The sequence below is a fragment of the Cyclopterus lumpus genome, chromosome 10 (assembly GCF_009769545.1).
Source record: "Cyclopterus lumpus isolate fCycLum1 chromosome 10, fCycLum1.pri, whole genome shotgun sequence".
NCBI classification, from domain to species: Eukaryota; Metazoa; Chordata; class Actinopteri; order Perciformes; family Cyclopteridae; genus Cyclopterus; species Cyclopterus lumpus.
This window is the reverse complement of record NC_046975.1, coordinates 21,008,578-21,027,292: the sequence shown is the minus strand read 5'-3', so window position 1 is coordinate 21,027,292 and position 18,715 is coordinate 21,008,578. Positions and strand designations below refer to the sequence as shown.

At 40.2% G+C, this 18,715-nt stretch overlaps 2 protein-coding genes across 2 annotated transcripts; one reads left to right on the top strand and one right to left on the bottom strand.

The window, feature by feature from the left end:
• The first annotated feature begins 449 nt into the window (after positions 1–449).
• On the top strand, positions 450–6,205 carry ppid (peptidylprolyl isomerase D). The gene is made up of 10 exons (XM_034543028.1): positions 450–646; positions 1,354–1,494; positions 2,116–2,222; positions 3,027–3,215; positions 3,490–3,612; positions 3,920–4,026; positions 4,484–4,625; positions 4,877–4,963; positions 5,250–5,292; positions 5,662–6,205. Exons 1-10 carry the CDS (start codon positions 562–564, stop codon positions 5,748–5,750), a joined length of 1,113 nt encoding a protein of 370 aa, XP_034398919.1. The 5' UTR covers positions 450–561; the 3' UTR covers positions 5,751–6,205.
• Positions 6,206–6,222: 17 nt separating this feature from the next.
• Positions 6,223–17,141, bottom strand: etfdh (electron transfer flavoprotein dehydrogenase). The gene is made up of 13 exons (XM_034543027.1): positions 16,895–17,141; positions 15,350–15,508; positions 14,693–14,922; positions 14,437–14,518; positions 13,980–14,098; positions 13,409–13,486; positions 12,887–13,033; positions 12,433–12,573; positions 11,061–11,204; positions 10,051–10,219; positions 9,197–9,379; positions 8,108–8,329; positions 6,223–6,846 (listed from the first exon to the last, which is right to left on the bottom strand). Exons 1-13 carry the CDS (start codon positions 16,923–16,925, stop codon positions 6,683–6,685), a joined length of 1,869 nt encoding a protein of 622 aa, XP_034398918.1. The 5' UTR covers positions 16,926–17,141; the 3' UTR covers positions 6,223–6,682.
• Positions 17,142–18,715: the final 1,574 nt, after the last annotated feature.

The window sequence follows — 18,715 nt, the reverse complement described above, 5'->3', positions numbered from 1 at the left end:
AGTGTTGAAAAAAAGACATTTAATTATGTGCAACATTAATATTCTTAACTGCTTTTCTATCCTGTTACCCCGCAGACCTGCGGCATGATACATCTTTAGAATGGCTTCAGAGCAAGAACTTCTGAGTTTACCTATCAACTGGATTTACACTCATATTGCAGCAAGATGTTCATGTATTTTAAAAGTAATTGTATTTGTTAGGTATTAGCTGGATTATTATTATTTTTTAAACGCTTGATTTGCTTGATTATGTAACCCGCTATTGCATAGAAAACTGTAATAAAAACTTTTAAATTATTTTTAAATTATTTTTTAAGTGAATTATATTTTGCATGACCGGAAGTTTCGTGGAACAAAACGGTGATTACGTTATTCATCTCGTCTTCTCACGACGCCAAAATGCATTCTCTAACCAACAGAGCAGTTTTATTTTGAAAGGTTTACCACCGGAAGTGATTGAGCTCCACTCTCGCTCCAACCTGCTCCGGTAGTTACGTTACGCCGGCCGGGATTAGCTAGGTTAGCCCGAAACAAGTGTCTGAAATCGCCCTGTCCTTAAAGATGTCTCACCCAATACCGTCGGACAAGCCTTCAAACCCCGAGAACCCTCGCGTCTTCTTCGATGTGGACGTTGGCGGAGAAAAAGGTCGGGACGTTTATGTTTTTTTAAATGATTTGATTGTAATGTCAGGATGTAAAAAAAAATAAAAGGACGTTAGCCTCTTTTTTTTTTTTTTTTAGCTTAGCACAATTTTTGGCTCGTAATGGTGACTTGTACAAAGTGAGTAATTCACGCGGGCAGCTGCCAGAGGAGTTAACGTTACACTTTACCAACATTATAAATAAAATAAAAAAAGCCCGTCTGTAAAATAAATACCGACGCGAGTAGCTAACGGGCGTTTAACGCGAGCTAGCTTCGCTGTTAGGGAGAAAAAACGGTCACAGAGCGCGTGAGAGTGCATTTAACACCACGTGGGGTTGTGTTTGTCTAGAGTGACTTGGTTAATTTAGCTATGCGTCGCGCCGTTATAAGACAGCGTTTATAATAACTGCGGTTAATTGTAGGGAATCAAATGGGGAGGTATAAGCTTAAAATGAGTGGCTTATTAATGATTTAACCGGCTGCAGCTAATGAATTACAAACGACACAAAGACATGTTTTACTGTAGCCCGACGAGGCCTATTTTAAAGGCTGCTCCACTTCATCTTTGCTCTAGTAAATATACCAGTAATGTAACCATGATGCTGTTCTTGAGGTTATCGGAATATTTCACTAAACATCTACAGTAAAGTTACACTGACTTTCTTTTCTTCTTCTTTTTTGTTGTTGTTTGTTTGTTTTGCTGTCCACAGCTGGCCGGATAGTTTTGGAGCTGTTTGCAGACATCACCCCCAAAACTGCTGAAAACTTCCGGGCTCTCTGCACTGGAGAGAAAGGCACTGGCAAATCGACTGGGAAACCGCTGCACTTCAAAGGATGCCCATTCCACAGAAGTAAATGGCCGCCACCATCTGCATTATAAAAGTTCCATTTTAGTTTTAAAAGGACAACTTTTAAGTTTTAGTACACACACGTGTGTAGAATTGGCTTAAAAATACTTCCAATGCAGTGAGCTATTTGGGGAGTCTAGTTACTTGCTGATCTCCCTTTTTAATAAGCAAATATCAATTTGTGTCGATTCACCAAAATACATAACAAATAAAACTGCATATATGGCCTGATGTTATAAAGGCTGACTGGGATCAAATACAAAACTAAAGTGTACATTTTAACCAACAGGTCAATGCTGAATATTGCAACATTAAAAGTTAATTATTAATGTTTTTAATCAATCATTTAGACAGTATAGTGTGTGTGTGTGTGTGTGTGTGTGTGTGTGTGTGTGTGTGTGTGTGTGTGTGTGTGTGTGTGTGTGTGTGTGTGGGTGTGTGTGTGTGTGTGTGTGTGTGTGTGTGTGTGTGTGTGTGTGTGTATGTATATGTGTATATATATATATATATATATATATATATAAAACCTTCAGTAACTAATTTCATTTCAGCAAGAAAACATTTTTTGAAGATTCAGTCTGGTTTATCTGTAATGTAATTCTGCTGTACATTTTCTTTGGGCAGTCATCAAGAAGTTTATGATCCAAGGAGGTGACTTCTCCAACCATAATGGCACCGGGGGTGAGAGCATCTATGGGGAGAAGTTTGAGGACGAGAACTTCCACTACAAGGTAAAGTACTAAACATCAGAATCACCCAAAATCTTAGAATAAGGTTATTCAATTTCATATTTAACAATGTCCATTTGGGGAGAACATCACAATAATGTATAACTTGCGCTCTGATTTATATATATATATATATATATATAATGAGGTATGTCCGAATGTTGTCAACAACTGACTGTCAGATCAAATAAAGTTCAATTGAATATATAACATTTCTTTTTTTTGGAGAACACCATTTTAAGACTTGTATAAATGGGAAGCTTATCGGAATACACACATTTGATTGGCCGAGTAGCATCACGCGAGATGATTTACACCATATGTAATTGGTCGGTGTGTTTCCTGGACCGCTGAGCGATTGCCTTCAAGGCTAAAAAAAAAAGCTGCGGCTGGTTGAAATTGAATAAATCTCAATTATTATGTCCGGACACAACGGCATCGGAGTTTGGATCCGCACCGAGGTCTGCCTATTAGTGACCCATGTCTTAGACGGTCTACACTCTTGCCAAGCTTCTCCAGCACTGTTGTTATTTTTAGCTATTTCAAGGAGACCATGACATTCTTGACAGCAGTGGACATATTTCTCAAGGATGTCCCATTGACTTATTTTCCTGTGAAGTAATTCCTTAATCTTTATGAAATTATCTCTGCTTCTTTCACTCAATGTTGTGATCGTTTGTATAGAAACTATATAGACGGAGGTGAAGTAATCTAACGTCCCTATCCCTACGTTAGTTTCCTGTTTCTGTGTGTCAGTGGTGCCATATTGTGTCTGTCGTCGTAATGTTTTTCCCTTCTTCCATGTAGCATGACAAAATGGGTCTGCTAAGCATGGCCAATGCCGGACCAGACACCAATGGCTCACAGTTCTTCATCACCACGGTCCCCACTCCGCACTTAGATGGCAAGCATGTAGTCTTCGGACAAGTGTTGAAAGGGATGGGAGTCATAAAAATGCTGGAGGCCATTGACACCAACGAGGACGTCCCAGTAAAGGTAAATGTTTTTCAGTTAAATAATACACTAAAAAGAATACATTTACCCGTAATTATACACGTTGTGTCATGATTTTTAGACTTGGGGAAAAGGATTATTATTATATTTGTCTTTCACAACTAGCCTCAATTGTAAAGATGTCGGCACCTTTTTAAAAAACGAAATAACCCAAGTAAACATTTTAGATCGACGACGCTCAACATGACCGCTATACGAACAGTCATTGGTGATGGTTTTGTGTCTTAACATGCGTCATAATGTCCACCCGTTGCAGCCGTGCGCCATCGCAGACTGCGGCGAGCACAAGGACGAGGACAGCTGCGACGACGGACCAGACGATGGGACAGGGGACGCCCACCCAGACTTCCCCGAGGACTCTGACGTCGACTTTAAAGATGTAAGTATCGGTGAGGTCTCTGATCTTCAACGACACGGGCAGGTGTGTGGGCCTTAGTCCGACAACTGGCTGATGAGAAGATCAATATCGAGATCCAGGACGCATTGAGCGTAGCAAACGCTGGAAACACGGTAACACTAAACGCTGCTAAACAAATTCAAGGGCGGGTCACCAAAATGAGGGCTTGTCTGCATTTAGAGCATCACTCTGTTTAGATGTTTACCGCCAAAGGACAGTGGTTGAGATGGTCGGACTCGACGCTTTGTTTGCAACCGGTCTGATTCTGTTTCTTGCCTTTTACTTTCAGGTTGACAAAGTTCTGTCTGTTGCTGAGGATGTGAAGAATGTTGGAAACACTCTGTTTAAGAATCAAGACTGGAAAGCTGCAGTCAACAAATATAGCAAAGCCCTCAGGTAATATATATATGTGTGTGTTGCTTTGTCACAGTCGTCCTCTCTCCTCCAAAGGAAATAAAATCCTCAGATAATCTACATACATTTAGTAAATATGGTACAAAACTTAATTGAAACTTCTGCTCAAAAATAACAAAGATAAACAAGCTAATAATAATGCATGAGAATTTGCTCATGCATCATTAATAAAATGAATAAACTTGTGTTACCGGCTCTACGTTAACATCACACAATTCCCCTCTTGCAGTATGTCGGTATATGTAGCAGAAGGAAGAGTAAAAAGAAACTACAGTTCCCATGTTCATGGTACCTAGTTATGCTTAATGAAGTGCGTCTCGCGGCTGTCGAAAACCGAGCAACACTTGTTTGTGAATAGGCAACCAACCGCTCCTAGTCCATCACCAACAATGAGCGTGAATAATTTTAATAATAAAAACATGATGTCGTATCTCTGCAGGTACTTGGAGGTGAGTGGAGAGCTGCTGGAGGAGGAGGCGCAGCAGAAGCTGGAGCCCACCGCCCTCAGCTGCTTCCTCAACACGGCAGCATGTAACCTGAAGATGCAGCTGTGGCAGGACGCTCTGGACAGCTGCAACGAGGTACGTTTGTTAGTGTGTGTGTGGGGGGGGGGGAATTATTCGTTATAAGCTACTGGTACTATACGTTATACCTCGTACTTAAATGTAGTATCTATAAAAGTGGCCATTTTTATTTCTGGCAGGGTAAAGTCAGTGTATCATAAATTATTGGTTCCTATCTAGTAAATGTGAAATACAAGGATAATATAAGTCACAAATTAATAATTGCCCACTATTAAAATGTAATTTCATATCTGTATTTCTGTCTACAGGCTCTAGAGCTGAACCAAGCGAATACGAAGGCGCTCTTCCGGAGGGCCCAGGCCTGGCAGGGCCTAAAGGAGAACGGCAAAGCCATGGTAACATTCAATTACTTTTGGGCTTTACAATCTGTGCACAGGAAGAAAAAAAAAAACAACACAACCAATAACAATATTATTGTCTGTATATACGCATTATCTGATTCTTTAGAGCATTGTTAGCACCACAGGACTCGCTAGTTCAGATGTAGGAGAAACCGATAAAGTAGTCAAGCAGACGGTGATAACGGCTTATTGGTTTAAATCCAGACGCACTAATCATAATCAGTATCTTAGGGGGTCTGAGATCCGCCTGACTCACCCAACTGTTTTCTGCCCTTTTCAGATCGATCTGAAGAAAGCTCACGGAATCGCTCCAGAAGACAAAGGTGGGAACATTTTCTCTCCCCCGTTTAACATCGCATGCATATTCACGTGTATTATTCAAACTTAATATGCAGGCTCATGAAGAGAAATGATCCACGACTGCAGGAAAACGTCCTGTTGCTTCTGTTTTTGTTCCTTCTAATTGAACTTTATTGGCGGGGAGAAATGAGTAATTGTGTTCTGCATGAGGCGGCATGCTACCAAAAATAATCTGATCGACCTAAAAAGGTTATTAGTTTGAAGTTTGTTTAAACGGTCACTTTGATCCGAGGGACTCGTGACTAAAAAAAAAAAAATAAATGATTGGCTGCTCGCGATAAGAGCCACCTGGCGACCTCCTGATAATAATTCAAAGTGTTTTCCTTTGACAGCCATCGGCAACGAGTTGAAGCGAGTCCAGCTGAAAATCCAGGAGGAGAAGGAGAAGGAGAAGAAAATCTATGCCAAAATGTTTGCGTGAGCGTCTCCGCCCAACAACGCAATGAACCGCCTGTTAGTACCGTTTGTCCATGTTTGTGGTCGTCTCCACGTGGGAAGCTGCGCCCAGACAGCCAGTAACCGGCTGGAAGCGTCAACAGCATCTTTCAGTCTGCAGGTCCTTTCATGTTTTCAAGCCCCCCCACTGTGTCGTTTTTAAGGGAATAACTGTCGTAAGCTTTGATCTGTCTTTATTCGGACACGCGTCGTCACTGTAATGAATATTGTTTGTTTTGTTTTTTGCTCGTCGGCCCGATGCCTGGCTGACTCCGCCGCTCAACGCCGGGGGCCTCGCTCCGGGGGTTTTTTGGAAGTGGTTCAGCTAAAGCAACGGAAAAAAAGCCCTTGTATCGTTTCATTGTTGGGGTTTTGATACCGGCCACATAGCGCATCCATCTGTTTTTATTTATGTTTTTTTACAGAGATCAATAAAACGAGAGGAAAAAAAAAAGGGGTGATCCTTTTCAAGAGTTCTTTATTCATTACTGCGATGTTATCATTTAATGTACAATACTGTGTGGATGAAATGCTGTCCAAACATACCTAGAATAAATGCTGATATAAACCTTCGTTTGAAAACGCCTTGTTCATTTACAGAAAGGTCTTGGAAGGAAATATATATATTAACTGTTAAAGCAAGTAGCCACTTTAAATGCCCATTGTGGATTTTACAGCAGTTGTTTACAGCAACAAACTTGGAAACTGACCTAGCTTTATTATACGGTCCAGTATCATAACATTCATTTTTAAACTAACCAACTGTTAAAAACCTAATACACTTTTAATATCAATGCTTTTGAGATTTTCTTGATGCTCGCAAACCGCTATATAGATTATTCTCTGTTGCGTACTCTGACTTGATGGCCATAACTGGCGAGTGCTGCGATCAGTTCTCTTTCTTAAAAAACACAATGTTCACAACCCGTTGTAGGCCGGTCCGCCGCCGCCCTCGGGCACCACCCAGTTGATGTTTTGGCTCGGGTCCTTGATGTCGCAGGTCTTACAGTGGACGCAGTTCTGAGCGTTAATCTGCAACCTCATCCCGTCTCCCGTTTCTAGGGGAACGTACTCGTACACACCTGGGGAAACATTACATTGTTAACCAGCAGGAAGGGAACAAGTCATTAATGCACCCCCACTGGTTGTTGACAGCTCGATAATAAACTGGTCCGACAACTTGCCAGTTGCTTGAACAATGTTGCTGCTAACAAAAAGACACACACACACACACACACTACATTTGTGTTCATAATAGCGGGAAAGTTATATAATGGGGACTGCACCCTTGCAGGGGAACACGGTGGATTCATGGCCGCCCATAACCAATTATAAAAGTGAAATTCACCTTCCTGACCCAAAGATGCAGGGCGCTCGCAACTTTCCAAGTAATTGCTGTCCTTAAAGTTACCAATGTTGGCCTTTTAAGAAGCCAGATGGAAAGAAAAGTCTTTCTCCGGAGCAATGAGTGCTCTCATTAAAACTTAAAATAAATAATGATATTTAAAGGAAAAGTCTAGATGACCGTGACATCGGATTTATCTCAAAGCACCATTTAAGTCTCTGATATATATTCATAATTAATTAAATATATCTTCTTTTTTTCAAATGTATTTATTAATTAATTATAAATATCTATCAGAGACTTAAATGGTGCTTTGAGATAAAGCCGATATATATATATATATATATATATATATATATATATATATATATATATATATATATATATATATATATATATTTTTTTTTTTTAAATAAGTCCAAAAAAAAAAGAGCTTTTGCTGAAGTTCTCAGTTTCACACGTCCAGAACCAAACTTTATACATTTCCTGTCGGTCAGACAAGAAGCAGCTACGTGAAGATTCTTTTGGAAATCGTGACGAGCACTTGGCTGAACGGACTAATCAATTAATTGGAAAGATAATTGACAGTGAAAAGTATGGAATGAACGCCGCAATTTAAATTTTCAATCAACTACTACAAACAACAATGTTAAGGGTCATTTATAATTACAGGGATAAATTAAAATTTAGGGCTGAAACTAATGATACAGTCATTTAAGTACTTTTAAATTAGTTTTTAATACAGACAGAGGTATGCAAACAATAGGCTTTGTGGTTATTTCATATACGCTATTTATTTATTTATTGAAAGACCAGAAAACACGCTAAATAGTGAGCTATATTTGTTATCGAGATATGAAATGACCGATATTTGGAGAGAAGATTTTGGCCATATTGCCCAGCCTGCACAATATCTTTTTTTTTTTTTTTAGCCCTAGAGTTTAAAAGAAATAAAACAACAACAATAAAATGCATATTGCAATATTAATATTAGTCACCTGCGGGGCAGAAGCGCTGCTCAGGTCCGTCGTATATGGCCAGGTTCCTTTGGACCGGGACGCTGTCACTCTTGAGGGTCAGGTGGGCGGGCTGGTCCCCCTCGTGGTTGGTGCCACTCAGGGCCACAGAGGACAGCAGGTCAAAGCTGAGCTTGCCGTCGGGCTTCGGGTATTCGATCGGCGTGCACTCTTTGGCCGGTTTCAGCTGGTCTGCGTCGAGGCCTGACACAGATCGAGCACAGACAGGTTACGAAATGTTGATTTTTAACACGACCTCATACTTAGAATAACGCCGGCATTGTGCAGCAGCATCGCTACCCACATTGAAATGGGAAAAACTCTCTTCTTTGCAATGACATAACAGAAAATTACATTTCTCTTCATCTATAGGAGTTTTTTTTAGTAGTATTTTTCGTCTTAGTTCTGTGTCAAATTTACTTGTTGGTCAATATCTCCTCCTGTTATATTTTAGTCAAGTCTTCGTTGACTAAAAGTCTGGGCATTTTAGTCGCATCTTAGGTGAAATAAAATCTAAAATATTTTAATATAGTCAATGAAAACTGACTTCTTTTAGCCATCAGATTGAACATTTCAGCCCAAACCCTTGTTTCCTTCTTCCCCGTCGTTGTCTTCATCAACTTTAACTCAAGTGTTTGAGCCATAATGTAGTTTTGGTTTATTTGATCCTCATCTAAAAACACAAAGTGAATACACACATGCAGTTCTGACACTCACCACTGGGTGGAGCATAAATGTAGGAAGTGCATTGCACAGGAAGTAGTCCCGATATGACACATGCAGCTCAGGGCATGACGCTGCTCCATTGAAGGAAACATACAAATAAAAAATAGGAGTCTACAAACAAAAATAAAGTGTGTTTTTTTTTTGTTTTTTTCCCCCATTTAAAGTTTCGTCTTCAACAATATTGCATTCTAGTCGTGTTCAATGACGTAGTTTTGGTTCACGAAACGAACACGGCTTTGCTGCGACTGTCAGGCCGCGCCAATAAACAGATCAATAAACAGATCAATAAACAGATCAATGGAGACAAATACTGGAGTGGCCACGGAGCTGGGCGGCGACACTCACCACAGTGTTTGAGTGTCCATGGCTCTTTCCCTCTGAAGATCCAGTAGAAGACTCCGGTGTAGGCCATGCCGCCGTACAGGCCAAAGTAATTGTGGAAGGACGGCCGGATGTTTCGGACCGCGTGAAGCTCTTTCCACACCCACGACTTCTTCAAAGTCTCAGCGTACTCGGGCGCATGGAGGCCTGGGAGGATGATTAAAAAGAAAAATTTGAGGATTGCAATTTCATTTCTGCTGTTGTCATGTTTCCTTTTCAGCACAAAGCCTTAAATATTTATAAAAAGAGTGTAACATTTGACAGAAGTAGTGGACTTTCCATATCCACTTGGACAGTTTGTGGTAAAACATTTTGTTTCGGAGGCCGATCACAAAAAGAACGAGAAGCCATCTGCGCAGCACAATGCGACGAGGAGTAAACACAATTAACCCTTTAATAATCTAACAATTGGCAGTTTCTCTTTTCCCCAACACACACTTTATATTTAAAAAAAGAAAACAAAAAAGTCCATTCCTCTTTTGTCTTTGTGCAACAGAGTATTGACAAAATTAGGTTAAAACCTGAATGAATAATGATTTCGTAATGAGTCACCACAATGGATCATTTCATTATGATTATTGACCCTTTTATATACACATTGTGGTTCATTTTTAAAGTTGCTTTAAAACAAAGAGTTTATTGCCCGACCTTTTGATGGATGACACATGAGCCCGCCTCGTCGCAAGTATCATTTAATATCATCTAATCATTGAATTTAACTAACCTTTACAAAGGCGGACTCATACGGGGGAGGAACTAGAAGGAAATACAAGCAGCTGCTGCCGTCATGGCCGTCCTATGGGTCTTAAACTCTGTACCTGCCGTCTCTGAATCCAGGCCCTCGGCGGTGACTTTGGGGAACACGGCCTCCGCGGCCAGCATGCCGCTCTTCATCGCCGTGTGGGTGCCTTTGATCTTTGGCACGTTCATAAAGCCGGGGCTGCAGCCAATCAGCAGCCCTCCGGGGAAAGTCAGCTTTGGGATGGACTGGCGAAGAGGAGAAGAAGTTCACGCACATTTATTTACTTTTTACTTTGTTGCATTCAACTCACAGCAAATAAGGCATTTTTGTATCCATCATTTTACTGGATACCATTGGCCACAAAGCAATTAGTAAATGTGCAATCAGAAAGCATATTTATAAACTTAGAATTGTTTGTGTTTACCGGCAAACAGTTTGCATTTTCTTAGATTCAATTTCTAAAAAAAAGAATGAATTAACTGAGAACTAAATGAGGCTTTGTTTATGTGCATTCATAAACGGTCTGCAGCATATCAAAGCGGAGTGGAATATATAATCCCTCAAGGCCGTTTCGGGTCAGCTACTGGGTTTCCTCCCAGTTGGACTCGTCTCCCAGTTGCTTACTGTGATATTTATGTTATTTACAAATACATGAGTAGTTGTAAAAGTCTTAATTTTTCCCCCCTCATCCATAATTCTAATAATCACACTTTTTTAAAAACGACGACACCTCAATTGATATCGAGTAAAACTTGTATTCAGTATGAAACAGTCCATATTACTTGGCTTATAATAAGTGGAGACTTATATTCACATTACTTTTCATTTATTCATATTTGTAATGTTATCTAAAATCTTTGCCCGATAAAAGTGATATTGCATATTCGATATTGCGTATTCGAAAATAATCAACGGTCGTTAAAAAAGGCATGAAAAACGCATTCTGAACAATAAATAAACCAGGTATCAGTAGTAGTGAAAACCCCTTCAATAAACTGTTGTCATAATTCATTTAAAATCATGAATGATCCAATTAATCCCGATACCAAACGAGTATCTTTGTAGATAATGAACATATTGCGATACCTGCGATCCGCCCTCGTTCAGCGCTCGGGCTCCGTACGCGATCCTGCTGCCGCCCTCCAGCGTGGCGGCCACGAAGGGGTGATGCTTCCAGCGCTGGAACTCCCTGAAGGGGCTCAGGTACGGGTTGGTGTAGTCCAGACCAACCTGGAGCCGGAACAACACAATCAAAAGTCATTCAAAAATGTCAAGTGGGAGAAGGTGTTCGATTATGCGACTGTGGCTTAAAATAATCCGATTAAGTTTTTCCATATTTTATTTGAAGGTTTACGCTCTCGGTATTGACACTACAAATTATGGCCGGGACTCGAATATTCAACTATTTGACTATTTGTTCGTTGGGTAGATAGTCGATGCATTTGAGCAAAGTTTTGTGTTGGGAGTTGTGACATTTTAATTATTTCTGCAAATTTATATTGTTTCCAAATATCAATGATTGGTCTCCTTGATTACTAATAATCCGTGTTGGCCCTAAATAAACCCTTTTGGTCAATCCCTAGTTAAAAGTGCTTTGAAAATCAGAAACATAGCCGGGTACAAAAGGTCTTTAAACGAAACCAGTATGACAAAGATCAAGAGGATCTGCAAAGAAAGAAAACAGAAAATGTTGGAGAATGGCAGCGATAGGAATAATAAATCAGTTGAGCTTCTGAATTTACATAAATTAGATGCCTTTTCAAGTTGTTATTAAGGGGTATTGTCAGCAGACCGATATGGAAAATATATGCATTACATTTTATTTATTTAAAAAAAAAAAAATCCAAGCACAAAGACATACAATCTATTCCCACAAAACATTTCACAATGAAACCATGAATTATGTTATTTATCATGCAGGGGACAAAAAAACAAACATACGGTGATAATGCAGACCGCCAACGGCATAACTGAAAATTAACCCGGACAAGACTGAACTTCTCCTCCTTCCAGGAAAAGGCTCTCCCACCCACGACCTATCTATTAACTTCAACAACTCAGTGCTGGCCCCGACTCCGACTGCCAGGAACCTCGGAGTGACGCTCGACAGTCAACTCTCCCTGACTGCCAACATTACTGCAATAACACGCTCCTGTAGGTACATGCTGTACAACATCAGGAGAATACGAACTCTTCTCACTCAGAAGGCAGCACAGGTCCTGGTGCACTTTAGTGGCACTTAAATGGCACTTATGGATAGTACTCGCTTGATTCTTGTTGTTCTGAGTTTGGACTCGTGGTTTAATGCACTTATTGTAAGTCAGCTAAATGACATGTAATGTGATGTAATAACTGCGTATTCAGAGGCTCGAGCTGCAGTTTATTTACTGCCTGTATGACAATCAGCCGTCACTTCTGTTTATATTGTGCACAGGATGGAGACACAAAAGCCACTCGCCACAAAGCCCAACGCCACCAGCGGCTCTCCCTCATTCAGGTGGTACAGGAAGGATCCTCCATATGTGAGTCTGTTCAGGGGCCAGCCCACAGAATGCTCCGCTCGGCCCGGCCTCCACTTCTTCTCATCGATCGCCCACACCTAAAAGAAGGAAAACAGAGGGGACAAAAGTGATCAGTAAACTTAAAATCGATTCATTCACTTTCCGGCTGACACGGACTATGTTCAGCTTCACTATGAAAACGGTAAACTTTGAACTAATTGCATTCATGTTAACTAGATTTGGAAAAACAAAACGCATAAAACAATAGCGCGACCACTTTAAACAATCGCCTCACGATTGGATTGTACTCGTTAGGAATGATCGGTCAAACTGGATTAAGGGCGAAATCCAATTTAGGGCACAATCGGAGTGACCAATAGCAGCTTAATGGGAGCAGTCCGTGTTGTTTACCTCCTTCAGGCCGATGGCGTAGGTCTGGGGTTCACAGTTCTCCCGCAGGTTGAATTGCTTGTAAAGCTGCTTGGCCAAGTGGCCGTGGCAGCCCTCTCCAAACATTGTGACTTTAGCGTGGAGCTCCATTCCTCGCTCGAAAACATCCTGCAGCACAAGAGAGGAACGGTAATTGTAATAGTTAGGCTCATGTGATAACAATGAATTATGAAAAGTGGAAAACAACATTTTGGTGCGATCAGACAGAAAAGAAAAAAACAACCTGAATAAAAACGGAAAATCCGACCCTCTGAAATGATGCACTAAAAATGCATCTCACAAAACATCCCACTGACTTCACGATGAGGGAACCAGGAGTGGGGGAAAAAAAGCTAATTTGGGGGTTTTAGGACTAATTCCTGAACCACTCTTTGTTGTAAACAATGGCCTGTATCTGTATATATCTTTTATTGAGCCATGAAGTGATGACAAACGGACCACAGCTGGACAGAATTATTAATTAATGTTTTCACTGCACATTACCTTCGGGGAGCCATCTTTGGCGATGCCTACATCATTGGTGGCAATTCCTTTTACACTTCCGTCTTCGTGAAACAAAACCTTGACACAAATAATACAGAAGAAGGTTAACACTTTATTTATTAAACACGTTTAATAAAATGATTGAAGAAGCACAAACAGGGGCACCGATTACTGGATTATATCAGTTTTTTTTACTTAATAGACATGCCAATAACAACTGATCCAATTAATTGATTACGCCGTCAAAAATGACGAATGCATGTGCATATGAACGTCTAGAAACGACTGGCCTTTTTTGACAGAAATAAAAGGTTTCAACATCCATCATTCTTCCATGAGTCATTAAACTCCAGTGGTGCAAGCGCTTGGAGTAGATATTATTTTGAGTTTTAAAGCCACTTTTAAAGAAACAGTATTAAGCCTACAAAATGGGTCTCGCAGTTTTATATATTTTTTAAATTAGGCCAATTTCATGGACAAATTAACGCTGCTATAGTCAACCTACCCAACTACAGTCAATTATGAGAGCAAGACAATCAATTTAAAAAACGTATTATATGCTTATTGTCACCTCAGCTGCAGCATAACCAGGGTACAGCTCCACTCCCAGCTCCTCGGCCTGCTCCCCGAGCCAGCGCACAAAGTTCCCCAGCCTCACGATGTAGTTACCATGGTTTCCCATAGGCAGCCCTGCAGACAACAAGAAAGAAAAAAAACATAAGTACACAACACACTGCTAGCAAGTGGTGGGTTTCCAAAGTCTCCAAAAAGCTTTTTATTTTGAAGAATGTAATTATCTTTTATTTATCTGGGTATACATGCTCACTCCACACAGCACTTAGCTCCCTTTTTTTTGTCTGTTTTTAAATTCCACACAATCTCAATATATATGTAATATTTACAAATGTCATTCTAATCTCTGGTGTCAATAACGCACCCTCTCCCTCAACCTAACCTGTTAGCGCCTGTGCGGCATACAAAGTGAGAGAGCATTACACCATTACAAATAGAATAAAAATGTCTTTTACCTGGCAAAATGGGGACAGGGATTCTGTATTTCTCCGTTAAAATGCTGAACACATCTTCAGTCACTGGTGTGTTCAAAGGTGCCTGAGGTAAGAGCACAGTGTGAGATGTTGAACTTCGTAGGGATTTGTGTGGATAAATACATGCATGTTCATACATATACGGGCTCTGACGTAACCATCCCATACGATATAAAGATTGCTGTAGATACCAATCTATACACCAAGGCCACCAAGAACTGTTGACTAAGACACTCACCCCTCGTTCCTTCCAATCTGGAATGAGTTCGTCAAGGGCAGTGGGCTCCAGACAGGCTCCTGACAGGGTGTGTGCTCCAATCTGAGAGGCCTTCTCCACGAGGCACACTCGCAGCTCCTTCTCGTGTTCATTGGCTAGCTGCTTCAGACGAATGGCTGCTGAAAGACCGGCAGGGCCCCCACCTACGATCACCACATCTGCCTCATCGGCAAACCTCTCCATTTCGATCCCTGGGCGAGGACCATAAGAAAGACGGATTGAGGAACAAAAGAGGCTCTGCATTCAGTATGAAAGTCCATAAGCACACATCATAGTTTTTTGGGTTCAGTCACATTGATTCCTTAAAAGGTCAAATAGACTTTAGCTTGTGCTCTAGATCAATCAAACCTTCCCGTCACTGCAAATCCACACTGATACTTTCTCTGGATATTATACAAAATACTGTCAGACACAATTCAGAAATATTACAATGCAAGGTTTATTTTCTGAATTCTTTAATTTGTCAACCATTTCTTCCACTTTTCTGTGTTACTATCATACCAAAAATATGGACTAAAGATCTTAAAAATGGCCCAAAACGGTCTCGAGTGTGGGTATTGATTGGTAACAAATCATTCTAATTTTAAAAAAGTAACTGTATATAGTGCAGTGTCTTACCTTCCCATCTTGGATCTTTATCCCGGGAATGGATGGTGTAGTGTGTGGTGATGCGGGGTGTTGACACCGAAGAGCACGCCCGTCTGTTTAGTGTCGTGTACAGCGGAGGGGCAGCATGCTCTCCCTGCGCCGTCTTCAGTGCCCTGATGCACCTGTGGGCTGCGAGGGAGAGAACAGATTCCCAGTCAAGACCAGCTGAAATTGATGGACATTTGGCTGTTTTCTATCTAGATCAGTGGTTCTCAACTGGTCTGGCTGTTGAGAACCACTGATCTAGATAGAAAACAGCCCCCCCCACCCTGAATTACAAGCCGCAACTCAAATCCAGGAACATTTTCCACTTCTCAAATTGATTTAATGAAAAGATGGTGCAGTTTGAACCTGAGATAGTACAGAATATCACAGTATGCCAACGCGGGAAAAAAAATGTGTTAGCAATATTCCCTTTTACAGACAATTAAAAACCAATAAAGTGCATCTTAAGGACACGAGGCATTACAACATACAAATTCAGTAACTTCAGCCTTTATTAAACATACTCAACAGTGCTCTCATGTATGCTAACGCTAACATGAATGTAAGAATGGTCAACTCATTTTTGGTTTTCAAAAGGATTGTTTATAAAACAATGTTTGAGGGTTACAAGTGTGAATTACATATTAATTATTTGCTCTTTATATCTAATTTAATTCATAATAATTTAGGATAGGAATATATGTGCATTATGCTTCTGCCTATACTTTTTTTGGTCATTTTTTGTATATTAGAATGTATACAAGCTTTACTCATTTTATTGTATGTGATGACGGAAAACACACTACTAAAAATGCACAAACAGTAAATAAAAAAGCGAAACTACTGAGAAGTAGTTTAAAAAAAAAAAAGACTCCCATTATGTAACTATTTATTCTAGATTGCGTGCACACTGGTTTAGTTTAGTCTGATCTGGTTCACAAATGACATACATTGAAATAATGGCAAATTAAATTAAAAGCATAACAAGTTCTTGCACGTGGCACAATGGGCATAAACACACCTCAACAACAAAAAGCTTTACAGGTGTGCTCCACGAGCGTGGCGACGATGCCAAGCAGCTGTCACAACAAGTAGCACCGTGCTAGCTAACAGGAGTTATGGGATACCACAGCTAAGCTAACTTCAAAGTGCAAGGCTGAGTCTAAACAGCCTTCTTAGAAGGCGAAACACTTTAACTTGCGCTATAATTACAACTTAACAACGCCAGTGCGTTTCCCAAAACGTGTACGGTGGTTTTATGGCGTAAAAGGAGGACAAGGACGTTGTTCAAGTGACCCATATATCGGTTCAACTTTCACCTACATGTTAGCTTGATGCTAACATAAATTAGGCACGCCGTGCCGTTTGGCTAATGACAAACGTGGGCGTCTGTGGAAAAGCCTTGAAACAGACGTGAGCACGAAGAAGAAAATATGTTAGGACGACTACGCTGTCGGTAAAAAATAAGTTTAAAGGTGAGCTGTGTTCAAGTCTAGCAGGTAATGCTAGCTAGGTAGTGAGCCGACTTACCTTTACTCGAGTATCTGCTCGCTGGAAACATTATTATTTTTCGCTCACAGGACGCCAGAAAGTTGTTTCTCTTTATTCTTATTCAGCCGAAGAGACGTGTCGGTGTCCCCAACGTCACAGCTCGCGGACAGCTCGTGTCACCCTGCTGGAAAAACCAACGTGGAGCCAAGATACCCCACGAAATAGGTCTCATAACACAGACGTTGGAGAGCGTCACAAAGCTGCGCTACTGCTGCGCCCCGGTGGCAACTGCGCATACGCAGCTTTGCATGTTCCCCTGTCTGTCGGGAGTTTGTGGAGGAACGTGGAGCGATCAAGCCTGTCAGGCTCGGAGGGAGTGGGAGATGATAGATTATATAGACATATAGGGTTCATGCTACCTATATTATTTATAAAATTAAAATAAAATCGTTTGCTCATTAGTTTAAAAAAACAACAATTGACCCAACTTTCACCAGACGAAAAGTATGGAAGCTTATTTCTGCACCTGTGATGAAAAGATTAAGATCATGTGAGTCATAATTATGAGATGCTAAGTCATATTTAATGATAGTAAGTCCTAATTGTGAAACCATACTTATGACATATTAAGTTTAGATACTAAGTCATAAGTATGAGATGCTAAATCTTAATTATGAGATATTATTTTTAGATAGTATCTCATTATAAAGACTTACATGATCTTTATATTTTCCATCAAATTGACGAAAATGGGCTTCCATACAGAGCCATTTAATATGTAGTTAACGCGTTTCTTTTATATACTGGAAATAATAATGTTAGTTCTATGTTACTAGTGGTTGCGTGTAACATTAACTACATTTAAGAAGGCTTCTGTGCAGTACAATTTGAGGCAGGACATTTTAAATATAAACCTGGGGTATAAACCAAGAGCTGTGTAATGAAAGTCACCTCCTTTCTTTTCTCAGGTCGTGGAGTTTCTCAGTAGTTGCCGGAAGTTAGCAGCTGATCACTATCAGTGGAATCCCCTGCAACATCTGTATTATACAAAGATTAAAAAGGAGGTAAAATAGTGTGGGATTGTTATTTCCAAGAATAAAGCATCATCTGACAATATGAATATTTGGAATAATAGTGATAATAATAATAAAGTGTAAGTCGATACTAAACAGTCTTAGGGAGGGGTTTATCAATTATTTACCCGGCCTGCCTTCCCCTTATCAACTTGAGGGATGACTAATGTGAATTTAAAATTAATATTTAGAAATAATTTTCATTACATAAGACAGGATGCTATGGTTCATTTCATTTCAATTCAGGTTATTCTGTAATAAATAATGATATTCTAAAATAAAACAAACATGTGATCTTCGTCACTGATGGGTTTATGTATATATTTAATATGAGCATTATTTACTGGTAATATAACTCTTTCTGAATGACCGGTTTATCTGTTAAATTAAATTCAATACAGTTTATTTTGTACAACCCAAAATCACAAATTACAAATTTGCCTCATAGGGCTTTACGATCTGTACACATAAGACATCCCTGTCCCAGGACCTCACATCGGATCAGGAACAACTCCTAAAGAACAGAAAAAAGTTCCTTTCACAGGGAAAAAAGGGAAGAAACCTTCAGGAGAGCAACAGAGGATGGACAGAAGCAATATATGTCATGTGTACAGAATTAACAGCATTACAGAGTTACAATACATTCAATGAATACGACAGAAATTATGAGTAATGAATAGTAGGTATGGACCACGATCCAGATTTCCACAATCAATGTAAACAGAAGGAGGTGGAGAGGAGGGGCATCAGCAGAGCCATGGCAGGAGGCAGGGCCACGGAGGCAGGA